This window comes from Astatotilapia calliptera, chromosome 3, assembly GCF_964374335.1.
Source record: "Astatotilapia calliptera chromosome 3, fAstCal68.1, whole genome shotgun sequence".
In the NCBI taxonomy this organism is placed as follows: Eukaryota; Metazoa; Chordata; class Actinopteri; order Cichliformes; family Cichlidae; genus Astatotilapia; species Astatotilapia calliptera.
The window spans coordinates 36,448,801-36,466,099 of NC_137424.1; the positions used below are offsets into that span (position 1 = coordinate 36,448,801).

At 44.4% G+C, this 17,299-nt stretch overlaps 1 protein-coding gene across 3 annotated transcripts in view; it reads left to right on the forward strand.

Moving 5' to 3' along the window:
- Positions 1–17,299, forward strand: part of kcnip4a (potassium voltage-gated channel interacting protein 4a) — a 158,753-nt gene that overhangs the window by 47,543 nt on the left and 93,911 nt on the right. The window contains exon 1 of one of the 3 annotated variants that reach the window (XM_026161862.2): positions 529–1,199. The exons of the other annotated variants lie outside the window; for them this stretch is intronic. Coding sequence (XP_026017647.1) covers positions 1,115–1,199 — 85 coding nt within the window. The 5' untranslated portion in view covers positions 529–1,114. Of the gene's footprint in view, positions 1–528; positions 1,200–17,299 lie in introns of those variants that run through there. 3 annotated transcript variants of the gene reach the window in all.

Genomic DNA, 17,299 nt, shown 5'->3' on the forward strand with positions numbered 1-17,299 from the left:
CATGTATTTCTGCTGTGAGACAGCTTTTCTCGTCTTTTACTGACAAAATAATTATTTTAACTATCATAATAATTTTTTATTTTCATTTAAACATGATTTGTGGTTATGGATTTTAGATACTGTTGGGGCATGCTGTGGAACAACTTGATGATTTAGCAGAAAAGACTTTTTCATTTCTTTTTCTTATGAAATGTACCCTTAATTATTGAGTCACTTGTCTGTTTGAGGCGCCCATTGTGTGCCATTAAAATTGCCCATTACTGTCACTTTTTAAAAAACGTTCAGTTACACATCACACAGCAGGGCTGTAATGTACTGCCATTGCTGATTCATCGAGGTGGATACTTTCCCCTTAATTCTCCTTTATGCCTCTCCTCCTCCTTGTGTGTGCCTTCTATCTCTCTCCCACTCTCTCTCTCTTCTTCTTCTCCTCCTCCTCTTCACGGGCCAATCAGGCCACACCTCCATGGCAACCGTCATTGAGGGTAAAACATCCACAGATGGTGCTGAGTAGAGCGAGCAGTAGGCGCACTACGAGTGTGTGTGGGAGTGTGTGTTTGTTTGTGTCTGAGAGAGACAGAGAAGGAGAGACCCACTGGATAACCACTGTGTTGTGACTCCAACAGTAGTAACACAGAAGAAGAGCAGCAGAGTGTATGCTCAGAGTGTACGCTCAGAGGAGTTGGAGGAAAAGTCCAGAGAGGAGGGAGTGAGTGTTGGAAAGAAGTCCCTTCACCTCTCTCCAGAGAGCAGGAGGTAAAGCGTCGGTAAGCAAATATTAACGATCTGACAAAAGAGCACACTCCATCCCCGTGTCCGTGCTGATCAGACAGCCTTTACCCTGGAGCCGCGCAACAGACGAGCTGGGACACATACACACTTGCGAGTGGAGTCCCCGGTCACTTCTCTCCACTCACTCATGATCATCACTCCTGCCACACACCGACACAAAGGCCACGCTGACACAGCCAGGAGAGTGGGGCAGAGAAAAGGACACTTGCCCCGTTGCAAGACTTTGTCAAAGTGAAAGTCCTTCCTGGATTTTAACCCTGAAACTAGAGTCTTCCTTTTGTGCTGACCTTTACAAGCATCCCCCCTTTACCCCACTGCAAAGATGAGCTGCAGGAAAAGATGCAAGCGTGAGATCTTCAAGTTCGCACAGTACCTGTTCAGACTCATCACAGGCACGCTCAACACCGGTAAGACTCTGACAGGCGTCTTTGCTGCAGTTCTCCTAAACCTCCGCCGATTTTTGTATTTACATCTAAGCAGTTTTGTTCTACTTCTCCTCAATGTTTTCATAATTTTTTTTTTTTTTTAACAAAGTCCAAATTGGACATATCCACCTTGCGTAACATCAGGACCATGCAGTATTTACATTGTGTATACATTTACAGCAGCAAAGCCCACTTGAGGATTTCCAGACTGGGGTTTGGATTTATCGCCTGCTCTCCATCATAATTTGTTTGACTGTGCGCGCATGTTAAAATGTGCACAGAAGGACAGAATATAACCGGAGGCAAAGGTGAAGTCATTATAGTTGAAAGAAATGTAATCAAACATCTCACGCAATACAGGAACAGCAGGTTTTTTTATGTATTCAAGGATTTGACTCGCTGGTTCTGACAGCTCAGCGTTGCAGTCCTGTTTTCTGCATCTTAACAATTTTAAGCAGCGTTGCATACAACATATTGTATGTAATGTGGTGTCAGTCAATTAAAAATAATGTGTAGCAGTATGTTTGTTCCAAATCCTTACGAGTCCTTTCTTGAAAATGAAGTTGTTGCATTCAGTGTGCACAAACACCACCAATCATCAATAGTTCTGGACTTGTATCGTGCTGCAAAGCCTAATATAGTTCGGCTTCTTTTTGGATCCGTGCACACAGACCAAGAGCTTTTCTAATAAGCAGGATAGTAAATCAATGGCTTTAACAAGATTAAATCATGGATTATGGTGGATTACCAGCAGATTACTCCATGAAGGGTTCAATAAAGGATAAAGGTTACCAGCAGCAGAATATACTGATCGTTGCACATATTGCACATTATGCATCAAACGAGCTCTGAATTATTCACAGCTATCATTCGAGAGTTGATTATTCTTGGACTTTACAGTGGCATGTGCGGTTTGTGCACAGATGATGTGACAACACTAGTAGCATACATTGACACCCTTGCCTTGTGTGTCTCCTGTCTGGTTTTTGCATTCACTGAGCTCCTGTCGAGTAGGTTGTTGATTATCACACCGCAAGGTGCTAAGCCCCGGAGAGGTGCTTCTTGAACATGCTAATGAATTACAACATGATTCTGAACATTTAAGACTATTTTTACTTCTTGCAGCCACTTCAGTTCTTACAGTGTGTGTTTAGTCAAAGAACTGAGCTGAGCGAAATGAAGCTGCTAAGATGTGGCCTACTTTCTGCGGTGTCCATGACCTTTGAGACAGCAGGAACAAGTCGGGAGGAAGGGAGGCAGCTACAGAAGAGTCACCTTGTCGATGGGGTGAACTATAAAAGGAGTAGATGGTTTCAGTTTTCCAATCATAGCAATGAGTACGGGCTTGTGGTTGATGCAAAGGTTGAAGAAATCCATCTACAGTATATGCCCAGAGGAGTATGCTGTTGGTTTCCATGGCCACCAGCATGTTGCTGAGGTCAGACTGCAATTCCCATTTGGTAACAAACACGATTAGTGTATATTCTGGAGTAATTTACCTTCATGTCCCCAAAGCTTTGGCTGGTAAAATGCAGCATTGCTTTGTTTGTTCATGTGTAAAACTGTGTTCTTAATTGTTAGTGTTAGTACTTGTTAATTATTACTCATGTAGACTGCATGGCTGGACGTTATTTCCCTTTGGACCCGGGTAATTACTGTAAATGTGCTGAGCCAGAGGAGGATACTTTGCTCAGTCAAATCTCAATATTATAGTTAAATATTGAAATACGCTTTAAATTACACCTGTATGTAATATATGTGTTATCACACATATATGGATTCAGTTTTGAAGTCCTCATTCGAAGCCACCACATTTTCCCTATTTCAAATCCTTAAGAGAGTTCTGGTTGTTTATCTCCTCCCACCTGTACAGATAATGTCTGCATGTCAGCACCTGGAGCTTAATTCCTCGAAAAAAGATATTACATGTATGAGGTTACAAAACCCAATACCAGTAATTTATTAGCCAGTTTCCAGTTGGTTGGGTCCATTTCTCTATGAACACATTGTATTAACTCATCTTCCACAGACTGCACTGCAGATTAATATAAATGGAGCTTGACCAGAGCGAGGCTGGCTCGGCCATATTTGGATGACCAGGGGAAGAGAATGATAGATGGAGTCAGTTAACAGGCCAAGGGGTCTTAATTGAGATGTTCATTGTCCTAGAAGAGACTCACAGTCATCGCTTCATTTGGTCATTTTGTTGCCAAGGACATCATGGATACATAGAGTAGGTGGAGGGTAATGCGCATGATGTAAGAGGACAGGGCTTTTCAGATGTTTGATGTCTGCAGTGAGCATCTGCTGTCCGCAAAAGCCTTTTTGTTAGTGTAGGTCTCTGAAAAAGATGTATTATCATTAATGTGAAGTTCCACTCCAAAGAGAGTTCCTTTGATATCTGCAGTGAGCGCAGGGCATAGTTTATTAAAGAAAAACAGAGCATACAGTATAAAACATGCTGTACATATAAACTGTTTAAGAGGCCCACCATTCATATTCGTGCCACCACCACTGCAGGCGTTGAATTTTCCAACTGTAGAGGGGAAACAAATCACAGATGCACAGCTTTTCTGAGGTTATAAATCCAAACAGCAGTGTCAGCACATGCTCAATAGTGTGAGAGGCAGAAACTTGTTGGCTGCTCACACCAGGGGAAATCTTCATCTCCTTCAACATTTCCATTTCAGCCACTGTGACAGATGAGCAGGGAGAGCTGCAAGTCCACCATCAGTATGTGTCACAGGTTTATTTATACTGATTACCTTTATGTAGCACATTTTCAATGTCTATTCGTTTTAGAGTCAATACCCGTGGTTGTGCACTGGGACATTTTAAAGCATATATTTTCCCGCTTGTATTTAGCTGGATTGCATTGCAGAACACAGTAAATCTGCCATTTGCTTCGGAGCAGATACTTTTTTGGAATCTTTCACCGCATCGTCACGGTTCGCTTCTTCCCTCAGTGTCTGGCTGTCAGGCGTCCCAGCATCTGTGATGCATCATCCTTTTCTTCTCATCAGGACAAGCTCACGTGCTCGTAACCGAGTCCAAGCATATCGTTTGACATCACAGCACATGCCCTTCCAACCTCTCCTCTCAACCTTTTGTGCGATAAAACTTGCTTTCTCTGCACTGCTACTGCGTTGATGAGCCATTAAGCAGCTTGCATCATTTTAATTAGGTTAATTCGGCTTGTCAGTGTGCTTAGCGGAGACGAATATTTTATTGGCTGCGTTCCTTACAATGGAACAGTTGAAGTGTTTATAAACTTTCTGATGATTTTACAGTTTGGATGTTGTGACCTGCTGTGAATACCAAACATGGGTACAAAGATTTTAGAGATCATCTTTTGCTGTTTTAAATGACCTGTATACATAAAGAAGGTTTGACTTGACTATGTTTTATAGTTGTGATATAAAATAATTCATTTTTTGCTTGTGCCTGTGACAAGACTCTTCACTTCTTTCCTCTTATTTTTGTGAGATTCAGGCCAAGCCAAATAATACATATCTATATTCCCCTAATAAACTATAATTGAAATGTGAAATTTTGCGTTTGATTATCACTACTTTCCTCGGCTGTCAGAGCACAGAAAAGAGGGGCAGGCTTATGATGCTCACTCTGCCCCGTCGGTTGTGGAAGCAGTGCTTAATTGGACAAGCCTCTTCATGATTTGAAAGAGCAGCGCACGGCGGGGTTTCAACAAAATCTTCTAATGCTGTCAAATTAAGACTTAATTTGTTCTCACATTATTTTATTTGTGTAAAACCTCGTCAGTTTCAGCGTGACTGCGACGTCAGGGGCATCAGGTTCAAAGATGGCACCTGAGACACCTTTTGGTTAAGTAGTGTGCAAAGTCATCAGCTGCACGTGGTTTCGTTCCCACTGTTGATGCAGGAGCTTATTACACTAACCTCTATGTTTGCCCAGACTGCACTGATGATTTATGGTTCATTGTGGGAGTATTTATGGGCGGAATATAAGAACATTTTTATCCTCGCGCAGACATAAACGTTTGGCGTGAATCAGAGAGTTATTTAAATGAGCCTCACGACTGCAGTGTAACCAGTCACGCACAGAGGCGCCCACATGCTTGCCCCTGAAAACATGCACTGTTTAGTTTGGAGACGTTGCCTCTGCTTCTCAGATTATCATGTCTGGCTCCTCTCCAAAGTAGTAGTCCCAACCAAACACCTTAAATGGTTCTTGCAGTATCTGTGTGGAACATCAGGGCTTGAAACGTGTCCTTTGAGACAATCTTGTGGGGAACTTGTGTCGCCTTTTTGGGAAATCAACTTAGAAATGAGCTTTCTCGTCTGCTGTGTGGAATAATTTGTAGAACTTTTAAGGAAAAAATGCTAAAATCAAAAACCCCTCTGTAGCCTTTTTACCTGTATAGTAACTACAAGTTAAAAAAGTGTTAATTGGTGACAAAGGCATCAAAATAAAAGATTTGTTCTATTTGTGTTGGGAAAGTGTTCTGCTTCAGAGAAAACTCAGTCGATGCGGCCTTTGCGAGATGTTTAGTTACTTATCTAATCTATGGCCATACGACAATGCTGTCGACATTAATCTACCTGTCAGTATGCAGTTGTGAGCATGTGTGTGGGGGCATGCCCAGTGACGCGAAGGCCCTTCTTTGTTTCCCTCTCTTTGGTTTCCTGACGGATAGTGGCAGGTCATGTTCCACCTGTCCCATGAGGACAGCACGTTCAAAGCGCATAATCCCTGACCAAACACTGAATATTTGATACCCACAGGCAGGTTGGTTTGGCATCACATCTGTGCAACAGTGCCTGCTCTGGAGACGCCAGACTGTTTTACTTCTTGTACATGAAGACATTCACTATAAGAGGGCGTTTAGAGATCATTTCTGATAGAGAAACCCAAATATTTCTGGAAGTTTTAAGCCTGCATGTTTCACAAATTACTAGAATTGTTACAAAACTACCAAAAAATATACAAATGTGAAATATCAAATATAAAAAAAAAAGGATTTTTGTCTCTCGTAGAAGGTTGATGCAGCTTTTTTAAACCTTTTTTCAAAACCTCACTCGCTAAAGGCCTTTTCTGAGCGAGGAAAAGTCCAGACAAAGCACTTTTTTAGTGCCCAGCATTAAAGCCGTGCATGTATCTGTTGAACATTTCTTTGGGGCTTGGACAGGCGGAACAATAACAGATGGAAAACCATGTTATATAATGTCTCTTTCACACCCACTGCATTATCGTAGCATCTGCTTGATTCACCTGACAAGCATCTGGTTTGAATCACGAACATAGATGTCATGCAAGATGAGATCATGAACTTCCGTTTTACTCACACAAAATATAATCCTCAAACGATCTGTGTTGAAAGTTCGGTTCTGATGATTCTTTTGAACTGTCCATCTAGTGTGCAAAATTCTTTCAGTGCACCTTCTGCTCCTGGATTTTACAAATATGCAGATGGAAATCAATGGTTGCGAGATGTTTAACACAGCGAACAACAGATTTGGACAATTGTAGAATCCAATCGAATCATCTCTGCCAAGCTTCTTACATAACTGGAAGAAGAGAAGACGCATCAGGTTCATCCAGTAACAGGTTTCTGTCAAACTTGAAGCGTAACCTTTCACCATGACCCCTTTCTTAAGGTTCACTCCCTTTTGGCGAGGGCAGACGGAAGATGTTTAACGGTGATACATCTATCCGTATCAGCTTCCTGGCAGGTACGTCCTGCTGTCTCTCCGTTACTCAGTCCCTGCCTACTTCTGGTTTCTGGTTTCTGTTGCTGTGTTGCTGTCCAGCACCAGAGCAGCACAGATTCTTTGGCTCATTAGAGCAGTACAAACAGTGCTTGGCTTGAGAACTTACAGTTGGTGTCCTACAGTAGCTAAGCACCAGCTCAGTCCACCCAGATCCTCCTCTGCCTGACTGAAAATGAGTGAGTGTCTGTCAGAGCCCGTTAAAGTGCTGCTCGACAATCTGGCCTAGTGTTATGTAAAGCAGAAGAGGGAGAGCGTCTTCGCTGTCGTGGAAGTATTCTTATAGTGAAAGTATTCTTTGACCTTGCTATTGTCGAGGCTATGGCTGGAAAATAAGTAGCACATGGATTATTAACATTTCAAAACTATCCCGAAGTCCCCGGTGGATCGTTTTGGCCCCATAAAAGCCAGTAAAACACATTTGAAAGCTGGTGCAGTCATTTAAACAGCGTTGTTGGTGTGTTAGCAGAGAATACCTCTGTCCTTCACCAGTCCTGGAACCGCTGATTAATTACTAGAGCTAATTAGGCAATGATGAGCTTGTCACTATAATATCGCCATCGCAACTGAAAGAGTGATTAAACCTTGATGTGTACAGGGGATCTAGTCAAAATTGAAATTAATGTATTTAGTTTTTGACCTTTTTCTATTCCCCATCCAAATCTGGTTTGGATTGGGAATCCAATTGAGGTTTTGCTCAAATGAAATACAGGGCTGTTAAGGCAACCTGACACAGTAGTTGTGGTTCTGGTGCTCCTATCGAGCGTCACCGCCTCAACACCGCTACACCCTCCGGATCGCCCGGATGGCATTCTTCTTCATTTGTCTCCATTTGCATTCGACATTGGCCCGTGTTTCTCCTGTGCCGCTGTCCTTTTGAAGTCACCCTTCCTATAGCCAGAGTAATCAGGTTTTCCATTTGCGCTAATGTTTGTAAACGAGAGTCCTTCTGAGTAGAAGGAATGGCCGGGCTATTTTTAGTAGTGCGTGCATGCTTCGGTTACAAATTCCTGCATGAGTGCGTGTTCAAAGATTTGAGCTTTCATTCACCTCCGTGACTTGGAGATCATGAGAAACTGAATCTTTGGTGGGTCGTTTTCATGTTTAAGCTTCTTACTGTAAAGACGGCATGTAAGTAGAGCAACGCCAAATAGCACTGAAGAATATAAAAATACCAAACTACGCCCTTTAAAACACTCGCTATTAAGAGCAGTTGTAATTTGTTTGGTGTGGATTTGTTTCCCTTGTCTGTTGTTGTTATCAGCACCTCAGAAGATTGTTCTATTAATTGTCCCTGCTCTGACTCTTCTTCATGTGATCATTGCTATTGTTAACTTAAATTAAAAAGTTTTCTCCTTTCTCTGTTGTCACCATTCTTTTTCTTTGCTGCTTCCAACTCCATGTCCTAACTTTTATCTCCTCTCTCTCCCTCTTCCACGTTTAATCACTTAATTTTAAGGCTCTTTGTTTCATATGTTTCCAACTGTCAGTTGCCTTGGCTGCGTTTTAACAAAAAAAACTGAACCTGCCCCAGACGCTCCGCAATACAAGAGACAATGTCCTCTCCACGCACCGTTAGCTGGCAATTATTGGGACTGCAGCCCTGCTCCAGCTCCCCAACCAGAACAAGAAAATCAATACACCTCTGAGGGTCGGAGTGGAGACTCCAGGGAAAGAAGAGCAACTTAGCATCATTAACACGCGCTTATTTCTTCATGCACATCTACTCTGTGATTGTAATGATAATGTCCACGAAAGTAAAAGTAGAAGCTCTAGTATTGAACACTTGATGTTTTATTAAGAGACCTTTCTTGCTGCAGTCCCGAAGGAATTGGGGGCTTTTGTGTGTGTTCTCATGTTTCTGTGCTTTTTTTCACTTTTCATTTTCCTGAAGCGTAGATCCACTGATGAAAATGACTGCTCTCAAATGGTTTTCATGTCTCCTTTGATTGGCTGCAGATTGAAATTTCAAACAGATCAATCTCTCTCACTCTCACTTGCGCAAAATGTCACACGGTTGAATAGACAGAGGAAATAAAAAGACGGACACGAGGCCGGATGTAAATGACGGCCCGTTACTTTTGCAGTTTCGGACACTTTTTTACTATGATCGTTGCCGTGCTCTCTCTGTGACTCGTGATCAAAGTTGAGGCGAGGGCGTAATGTCTGGGGGTGTTATTAGTGTCGCGAGCATTGCTGTTCGTGTTATTTTCTTCTACACTTTTGGACAGGAAATAATAATGTTTTACAAATATTACAGGGGAGGTTTTTGTTTCAGACGCCAAGATAATGAACTGCATTAAAGCAGAGAGTGTAAGCAGTGTTTAACTTCTAAATTGCACCCTTTTACATTCGTTCATTGCGGGGCCAATTTGCTTCTCATTTTGGTGCAGCATTGAGTTAAAGTCAGCATGTTTTTCCTCCCTAGCTGGCACATGAGACACACACACACACACTGTATCTACGTGCAATCATGCAAAGAATGTGTGCACTTTGCAGCTATATGGGCATGTGATTTACAGTAGACTTACAGTTTGGAAACGGATGATTTAAGGTGGAATTATTACATTACCTTGTTGCGTTGTTTGCTTTTCCACCCTGGGATTATTTCTGCACACTGTAATCAAATCGTTTGCATAATTTCATTTTAATTTAAATAGCCACAGCTGCTGCAGAGATCATGCAGACAAATGAAATAACTTAATGGCTTTCTGGCTCCACCGTGCAGGCGCTCAGCTTTGTGTTGCAGGCTCCAGAGGATAAAGTGGCATTGTGTGACCAGAATTTTGCTGCCCATGTTCAGCGAGCAGTGTATGAGCTCTTAAGTCAAGGGCACTAAAACCTGGATGGACATTACAGTCTGGTCCGCAGGAGACAAGGCCGCGGCTGGGAGTGTGCGGTTGCCAAGATCGAGCCCAGATACATCCACGCCCCCATCAAGTCCCCACACATCTCACACATCTGTTGTAAAACGGTGTAATGACTCACTCTCTCTGGCGCAGCTTGTCATGGATGGCCATGCAGAAAATGGAGCTCCTTCTCCATCATTCTGCAGACAGATTCCCCCCCGACCAACACCACCCGCCACCCCCACGGGTCCCATTACTTACCAGGCTAACTCTGTGTCAACACCAGGCAGGCGTAAACAGAATGGATCTCAGCTGTCTAACATGACTGTTAAAGCATAATCAGGGAGCTCACATTGCACCACCAGAAGAAACTAATTAATTGATAAATTAGCCAAGTGAGCCAGGTAATGTGTTTTAGTGTAACTTGCGTGTGCTTCATTAGTCTTTGTAAGGTTAGCTGCAGAGTCCTGTGTGTCTTAGAGCCTCATTCACACTTGACTGTGCTGTCCAGATAACAGCGAGACCGTCGTCTGTGTGCGTCTTACATGCAACCTTACGCTACAGGCATGCCTTTCACTCTGTTTTCCTCTAGCTGTCATTATTTTTGAAATCCATTGAATTTGACTTTTTAGATGACGATGACTTATTACAATATTTCTGTCGTCACTAACACCGCTCTTTGTCATAATTCCTGATAGGGCTCCCTCAACAGCAGCCGTCATCTGGTGGACTCATCTGACCTTAAAACAGCGATGCACACTCCCACATCTTAAATTTGACTATAAAGCTCTCTCAGATAAGTGCTGAACAGCAGCTTTATAGACCACCAGTTGAGTATTTTGTGTGCCAGATTGATCACAACATCTTTAATGTTTGATGATTCGAAAAGTCCGATTCTTGCTGTATTTTTAGCCAAGCCTGCCAGTAAGAGAAGTTGGCAGGAGCTTTCCTTTCAGCATGACACTGCAGAATACTTTGAAAACAGATTAAATGGTGGCAGCTCACCGAGCGACTGTAGTGACGGGGAAGGGAAGTGATGCACAGGACTCCGAGCAACCGAGCATCCTACAGAGCATCTTATGTGGAAGCAAGACATCGTTTAGAATTTGTCTTCAGTCTCCTGCGGTTTCCACGCACTGCTGAAACTGTCTCAAATTCAATTTAAATGCAAAGCAACAGAACAAAAGGTATTTGTGTTTGGCGTTTACAGTGCTTCTGCCCCAGCAATCACACAGCTCGGGCCCGAGCAGCTAAGGCCTATCTCGTCCTGTGCACTGTTTCACAGATCACCCTGACCATTCTATTGCCTCTGACTGGCCGGTTGATGCATTTGATTTGTACCTAATAAGGATGGATTACCCTTCCGCTCTTGTCACTTCTTTTCTGCAGCCTATTTTTCCTCCTGCTATCTTCTCTGATTAAACTGTGCCCCTCCCAAGGAAATCTGTACCTATTCTTCTGACATGTTGTTCTGTTTTAAGTGATTCCAATGTAACTTTCAGCCTTCTAAGAGATCTGCATTATAAATAATAATAATATTACACGACAGAGATGATTAATCACAGTCAATTTTCTGGGGAATAGTTACATTGGTTTAGTAATAGATGGATCAGTTGGATGATTTTGATTCACTTACCTGAAAATTCATCATTGCAAAACCCCAGATGGATTTTTATAGTGGAAAGGACTACCTTACCCCCAAATGCAATATGGGCCTTTGTGGTAAAGGAATCAAATATTTATAACCTATACTAGAAGGAACAGAATTTATTTCATTTGACAGACTAGTTACACAATATGGGATCAACAAGAAAAGATTTTTAGAATATCAACAAATTAAATCCATAGTAAAAAAGAAATTTAAACCGGGTCAAGTTGAACTACAAACACCACCAAGTGTGGTTCAATTTCTTACTCTTAAAACCCCCAAATTACTATCCAAAATATACAGAATGCTTTCTAAAACAGATGAATCAATATCACTTCCTATTGCAAAATGGGAAGCGGATTTATCAGTTAACTTAGACCTAAACTTCTGGTCTCAGATTTGCTTAAAAACCTTTCATCTAATTAGAAATCCCAGTCTTCAATTAATTCAATACAAAATATTACATAGAGTGCACTATACAGGTCATCGGATGTTCAAGATGGGCTTTACGTCTACCAACAACTGCTCACACTGCCAAACCAATTCACCGGACAATTATATCCACGCTCTTTGGTTCTGTCCACCAGTTCAGAAGTTTTGGCGCGAGATATGTGAAGACTTATCGAAGTGTCTGAAATGTAACATTCCAACTTCCCCCTTAGTGTGTTTGTTGGGCAGCTTAGATAATGTCACTTCAGAAAAGAATATCGCCCATATGGTTTTCACTGCCCTATGCATAGCCAAGAAAACAGTCCTCATGAACTGGAAAAATAAAAATAATCTTAATTCTAACCAATATAGAAATTATCTATTAGATTACATTAGTCTTGATACAGCCTCTGCCACCACATCAGATCAATTGCTCTGGGCTCCTTTGATCAGCTCCATCACCTAGTGGGGGTGGGGGGTCATAGTTTGGTCCCGCCTTCACTGTTGTGATTGGTGTGGGGGTAGGGACAGGCTTAGGGCATCGGGGGCTTCCCCGGAGGCATTTTCCTTGGGGGGCTCAACCCGGGGTAGCGGTCATGTCCGGTTAGGGGCTCTGTTGGCTCTCAGGTGACTGTTTCCTCGCGGCTGCGTGCAGCGGGACTAGGGGAGGGTCTGTGCTGACGGACGTGGGTTACTGACCTGGTAGCCTGGCTGCCCCTGGGTGGGTCCGGGATGGGCGTGAGGTTCTGGGGGCGCTCCGTCTCTGGGCTGGGGCCCGGGCCGGGCCTCGGGGGCCCGGGTCCTGGTTGGTGTGTTGCCGGGGTTGTGGGCGGGTGGGTGCATGGGGGCCCAGCCCTGGAGCAGGGTGCCGCCGGTGCATCGAGCCACCTGGGGGGCTCTTCAACTGGTGGGGAAGATTGTCACATCTTGCAGGAGCTTTCCTCTCCTCAGGGGCTCTCTCTACAGGAGGGGGAGATACAGGAGAGGTGGAGGAAGATCTCAGCCTGGGTGTTTATTGTCTTATGTAGTCTGGAAGAAGAGTGGATGGTGGGGTGGGTGCAGTTTTCTCTGTGGTGGGGTTGGGTGGACTGTCCTGGGCTCTGTGGGGCCGGGAGGCGCTGCTGCGCTGGGCCCCGGTCTGGATGGGCCTGGGCCCCCTTTCCCTGGCAGGTCGCGGAGGGTGGGAGTGCCTACTGGGGTCAGCGGGGGAGCTGGCCCCAGGGAGGGGTCACTTGCCCCTCCCTTCCTTCCCTCCCCATCTCCAGCTGCCTCCCTCTTCCCGCTCCACCACAACCACCCACACATGCAGGACCTTGGAGTAGGGGTATGTCACCAGGGTGCAGAGGAGGCCACCCCCCTGTCCCCTTCTGGCTGCCTCTGCCTCAATTTTATCCCACAACTTAGACATTCACATTACTCACACTCTCATTACACATACATATAGGATCTTGGGGGTGGGCACGATACACGGAATCCAAAGTACCATCAGGGTGTACACCCCACCCCTGGCATCGTTGCCCACCTCTCAATTTTAAATACACGTAGACATTGAGGGCCAGCAGGAGGGACTATGCGCTTACCTGCTGCTCTCTGGCAGGTAGCTCCATGCCCTCCTGGGTTTTAAATGCACCTTAGAACACACATGCATCAACACTACAATGAGCGGGTGGAGGGAGGTTCGGAGTCTTCTCTCACCCCCATTCTCTGCGACCTGCTGGAGCGGGGGGGCTAGGAGGAGGAGTTGGCCGTCCGACTGCGGTCTGGAGTGTGGGGCCTCCCTGCTGCTGCGGAGTCGGGGCGGTCTGCCTCCCCCCACCGCAGGGAAAAGGGTAACACCACCTGGGTCTAGGTGCAGTTCCCCCCTCCAGGGGCAGGGGCACCTAGACCCGGTTTGTAGAGTACGCTTGGGGAGTGTGATCGTGTGTACAGCGTCTCTTTATGTCTGTCTCCACGTTGGTTGAGTGTGGAGTAAGTGCATATGAGAGCATGAGGGTGGGAATGGATGTTTGTATATGTGTGTGCCTGTATGTCTGTGTCTATATGTCAGGTTGGGTGTCAGGCGCCACCTCTCTGGGGACATCTTAGGCCCTCCAAGGTTTGGAGGCCTATCTCCCCCTACCACCACTTCCCCTGCCAGTGGCGGACTCCCTCAGACGTCGGTGCGTTGGTGGTTCTTTGTGTCCGGGGATGGGCGTCCAGGTACACACCGGCTCACTCCTTGGTGGCCGCTTATCGAGGCCTGGAGCCTGGGGCTCGCTCGGGCCACTTCGGAGGTGGGGTGCCCCCGGCCTCTCGGCCTGGGGCTCGGTCACTCAGGCACGGCTGGCTGCCGGCGGAGCTCACGGGCGCGTCACTGCAACTCCCCCTGGCTTCTGCTCCGCGGCTGCTGAGTGAGCCCTCATCTGGGACTCTCCTCAGCTCTTTCTGGGACAGTGGCGCAGCTGCCCCTCTGTTGGTCTTCCTTGGTCTCTTGTGTTCTGGGGGCCTCTGGATGTCTGGAGTTTTGATCTCCTCCATACCTGCTTCATGCCCTGGAGGACGGGGCTGTGGCTCCCCCACACCCTCTAGCAGATCATTACATGAAGGAACCTTTTAAAAAAACAAGCGCGTCCATGCTCACAGGTGTACACACGGGTGATCACACCCACAAACCTACCTCAAAGCACACTGTGTTCTGTTGATCTTATGTGCTGCACAATAATGTTTAACATTTAGTATTTACTGTCATATTCCCATATATCATTGTGATGTTGTTTATTCTATTACTCTTGTTCTCTTCTGCTTGTTTTCTTTTTTCTTTCTCAGCAGGTGATCCAGGTGATCGATATATGCATTTTTTTTTTCTTCTTTTTTTTATTTTTCTGCTCATTCTGTTGGTTTTTGGTTTTTGCCCTTCTCCCCCGTCCCTCTTCTCAGCTGTTACTCTTTCCCTCTTTCTTTCCCCCAGTCAAGTCTGTCCCATGTTCAGTAAGTGAAAATAAAATAAACAATAAAAGGTGAATCAAATGGACCATTACGGCAAGGCTGGGATGGTCAATTTGGTAAAGTAAATCCGTTGGGCATCTTTCTTTGCCTTTAGACAACAATTCTGATGGCAAAAGAGCCAAACGGGACAGGCAAAAAAAAATAAAAAATAAATAAATAAATAAATAAATAATAATAATATTACACGACAGAGATGATTAATCACAGTCAATTTTCTGGGGAATAGTTACATTGGTTTAGTAATAGATGGATCAGTTGGATGATTTTGATTCACTTACCTGAAAATTCATCATTGCAAAACCCCAGATGGATTTTTATAGTGGAAAGGACTACCTTACCCCCAAATGCAATATGGGCCTTTGAATAAACTTAACCTTATTTGCACTTATTTGAATGCAACGTTTCCTGCCTGACTAGAAACAGGCAGACCATCTCTTATGGTAAAAACATAGCACTGTGGAAAAGCTCTGAACATGCCGCTCATTTCTTCATATGTTGCTTCCAAGAAGCCACACTTTTAAGCAAAGTGTGGTTTTGAGCACTAACTCACTGACTATTGGCTGCTTTTTCACTCATTCCACCTCATGTACCTGGCCATCTTCACTTTTTCAGTTTTTGGGTTCATTTCTGTATGTTACACTACTTAACACTGATCTATGATTCACTGAGGCATGCAAGTGACATTTAAGTGAGGGGATAGAGTAAGTATAACAGTTTGGTTGATGCAAAAGACCTATTAGCTGAAACATTGGTGTGTTTCTAACAAATTCAAAGAAACAGGACAAGAAAAAACTATTTACAGCACATGAACAGTATCTAAAAGGCGTGTCCTTGAGAAAAAGAGAAAAGCCAGGTCCTGGGTAAGCCATCCAGTCCTTCAGTTGATCCATCTACTGTCCACTGAAACCTCATCAGAAATGGTCTCAGTGCAGGGGTGGCTGTCAAGAAGCCATTTTAAAGGAAGTGAATCATGGAGGATAGATGAATCCAAGTTAGGAATGCTGGGTACAAATGATCAGTTCGGAGGGAGTCAGGAGAGACGTACAACAGTGAAGATCTTCTGTACAGTCAGAGGAGGCTCTGTCATGGTTTCAGCCAGTGGTGTTGGAGATCATGTCAAAATTGGTTTTGATCCACTATGCAATACAACCTGGAAAACAACAGATTTGTTTTCACCATGATAATGATTCCAAACAAACCAGTGTAGATTAAAAACAAACACATAGTGAAACCATATAGTGGAACACTAGGAGTCATGGATTGGCCTCCCCAGAGGCCGGACCCCAACATTATTGAAGCGGTGTGGGATCATCTTGAAATGAGGAAGACTTTTGGGCACTACTGTACCATAAAAGATGGTCAGCCTTTTTCTTTGATGGTATTTTTATCGTTAAACCTTCAATTAACGACTGTCCTCGTGAATGTGACGTCATGTTTGCATTCACGAGGCTCAGGGGGTTGGGAAGCGTATCTGTAACCGGAAGGTCGCCGGTTCGATCCCCGGGCTCTCTGTCCTGGTCGTTGTGTCCTTGGGCAAGACACTTTACCCTACTTGCCTACTGGTGTTGGCTAGAGGGGCCGATGGCGCGATATGGCAGCCTCGCTTCTGTCAGTCTGCCCCAGGGCAGCTGTGGCTACAACCGTAGCTTGCCTCCACCAGTGAGTGAATGTGAGAGTGAATGAATAGTGGCATTGTAAAGCGCTTTGGGTGCCTTGAAAAGCGCTATATAAATCCAATCCGTTATTATTATTATTATTATTTCTCAGACACATTTCTCAGCTAAATATTATTCATATGCGTGACAGACCACTTTATCCAGGTCACATCAGTTCAGATCCTGGTCGGTCAGGTCAGACGACTTGAGGACAGTGTAAACAGAGCTACCTTTTGGCTCAGTCTGCGACAATGACAACATCGCTGCCTGCTGTATTGCTGGGCATTCAGACCAAAATGCAGCTGGTTGCTCGGGCACGGGGTTTCACATTTAACGGTATTTATTAAGAACAAACAAAGACAACAAACAATAAAAGTTGTATGTTGTTCAGCCTGGGGATTGTAATGCTGTTGTTTACAGCTCTAATCTCTTCCGGTCTGTGGATAAAAGTGTAATCTGAGCTTTGCTAGAGTAAATAGAGTCGAGTCGCTGGAGCAGAAATGGAAAAGCTGAAGGAGAAAATAGAGATGCGCACAAAGCAATATTTCCTTCCTGCATTTCCATTCTCATCCTTTGTGAAATGTATCACTTGATGCCAGGGACTGAGCCAGAATGACTATTCTCAGAAGTGTCCATTTTGTTGCAGAGAAGCCAAACAATGTGCCAATGTTAACACAGAGAGAACACAGTGCAAGAATGTGCTTTTAATTCATGTTCATCTTATCATCTAGCTGAGTTACATTTGAACTAGATTTCAACAAAGCCTAAA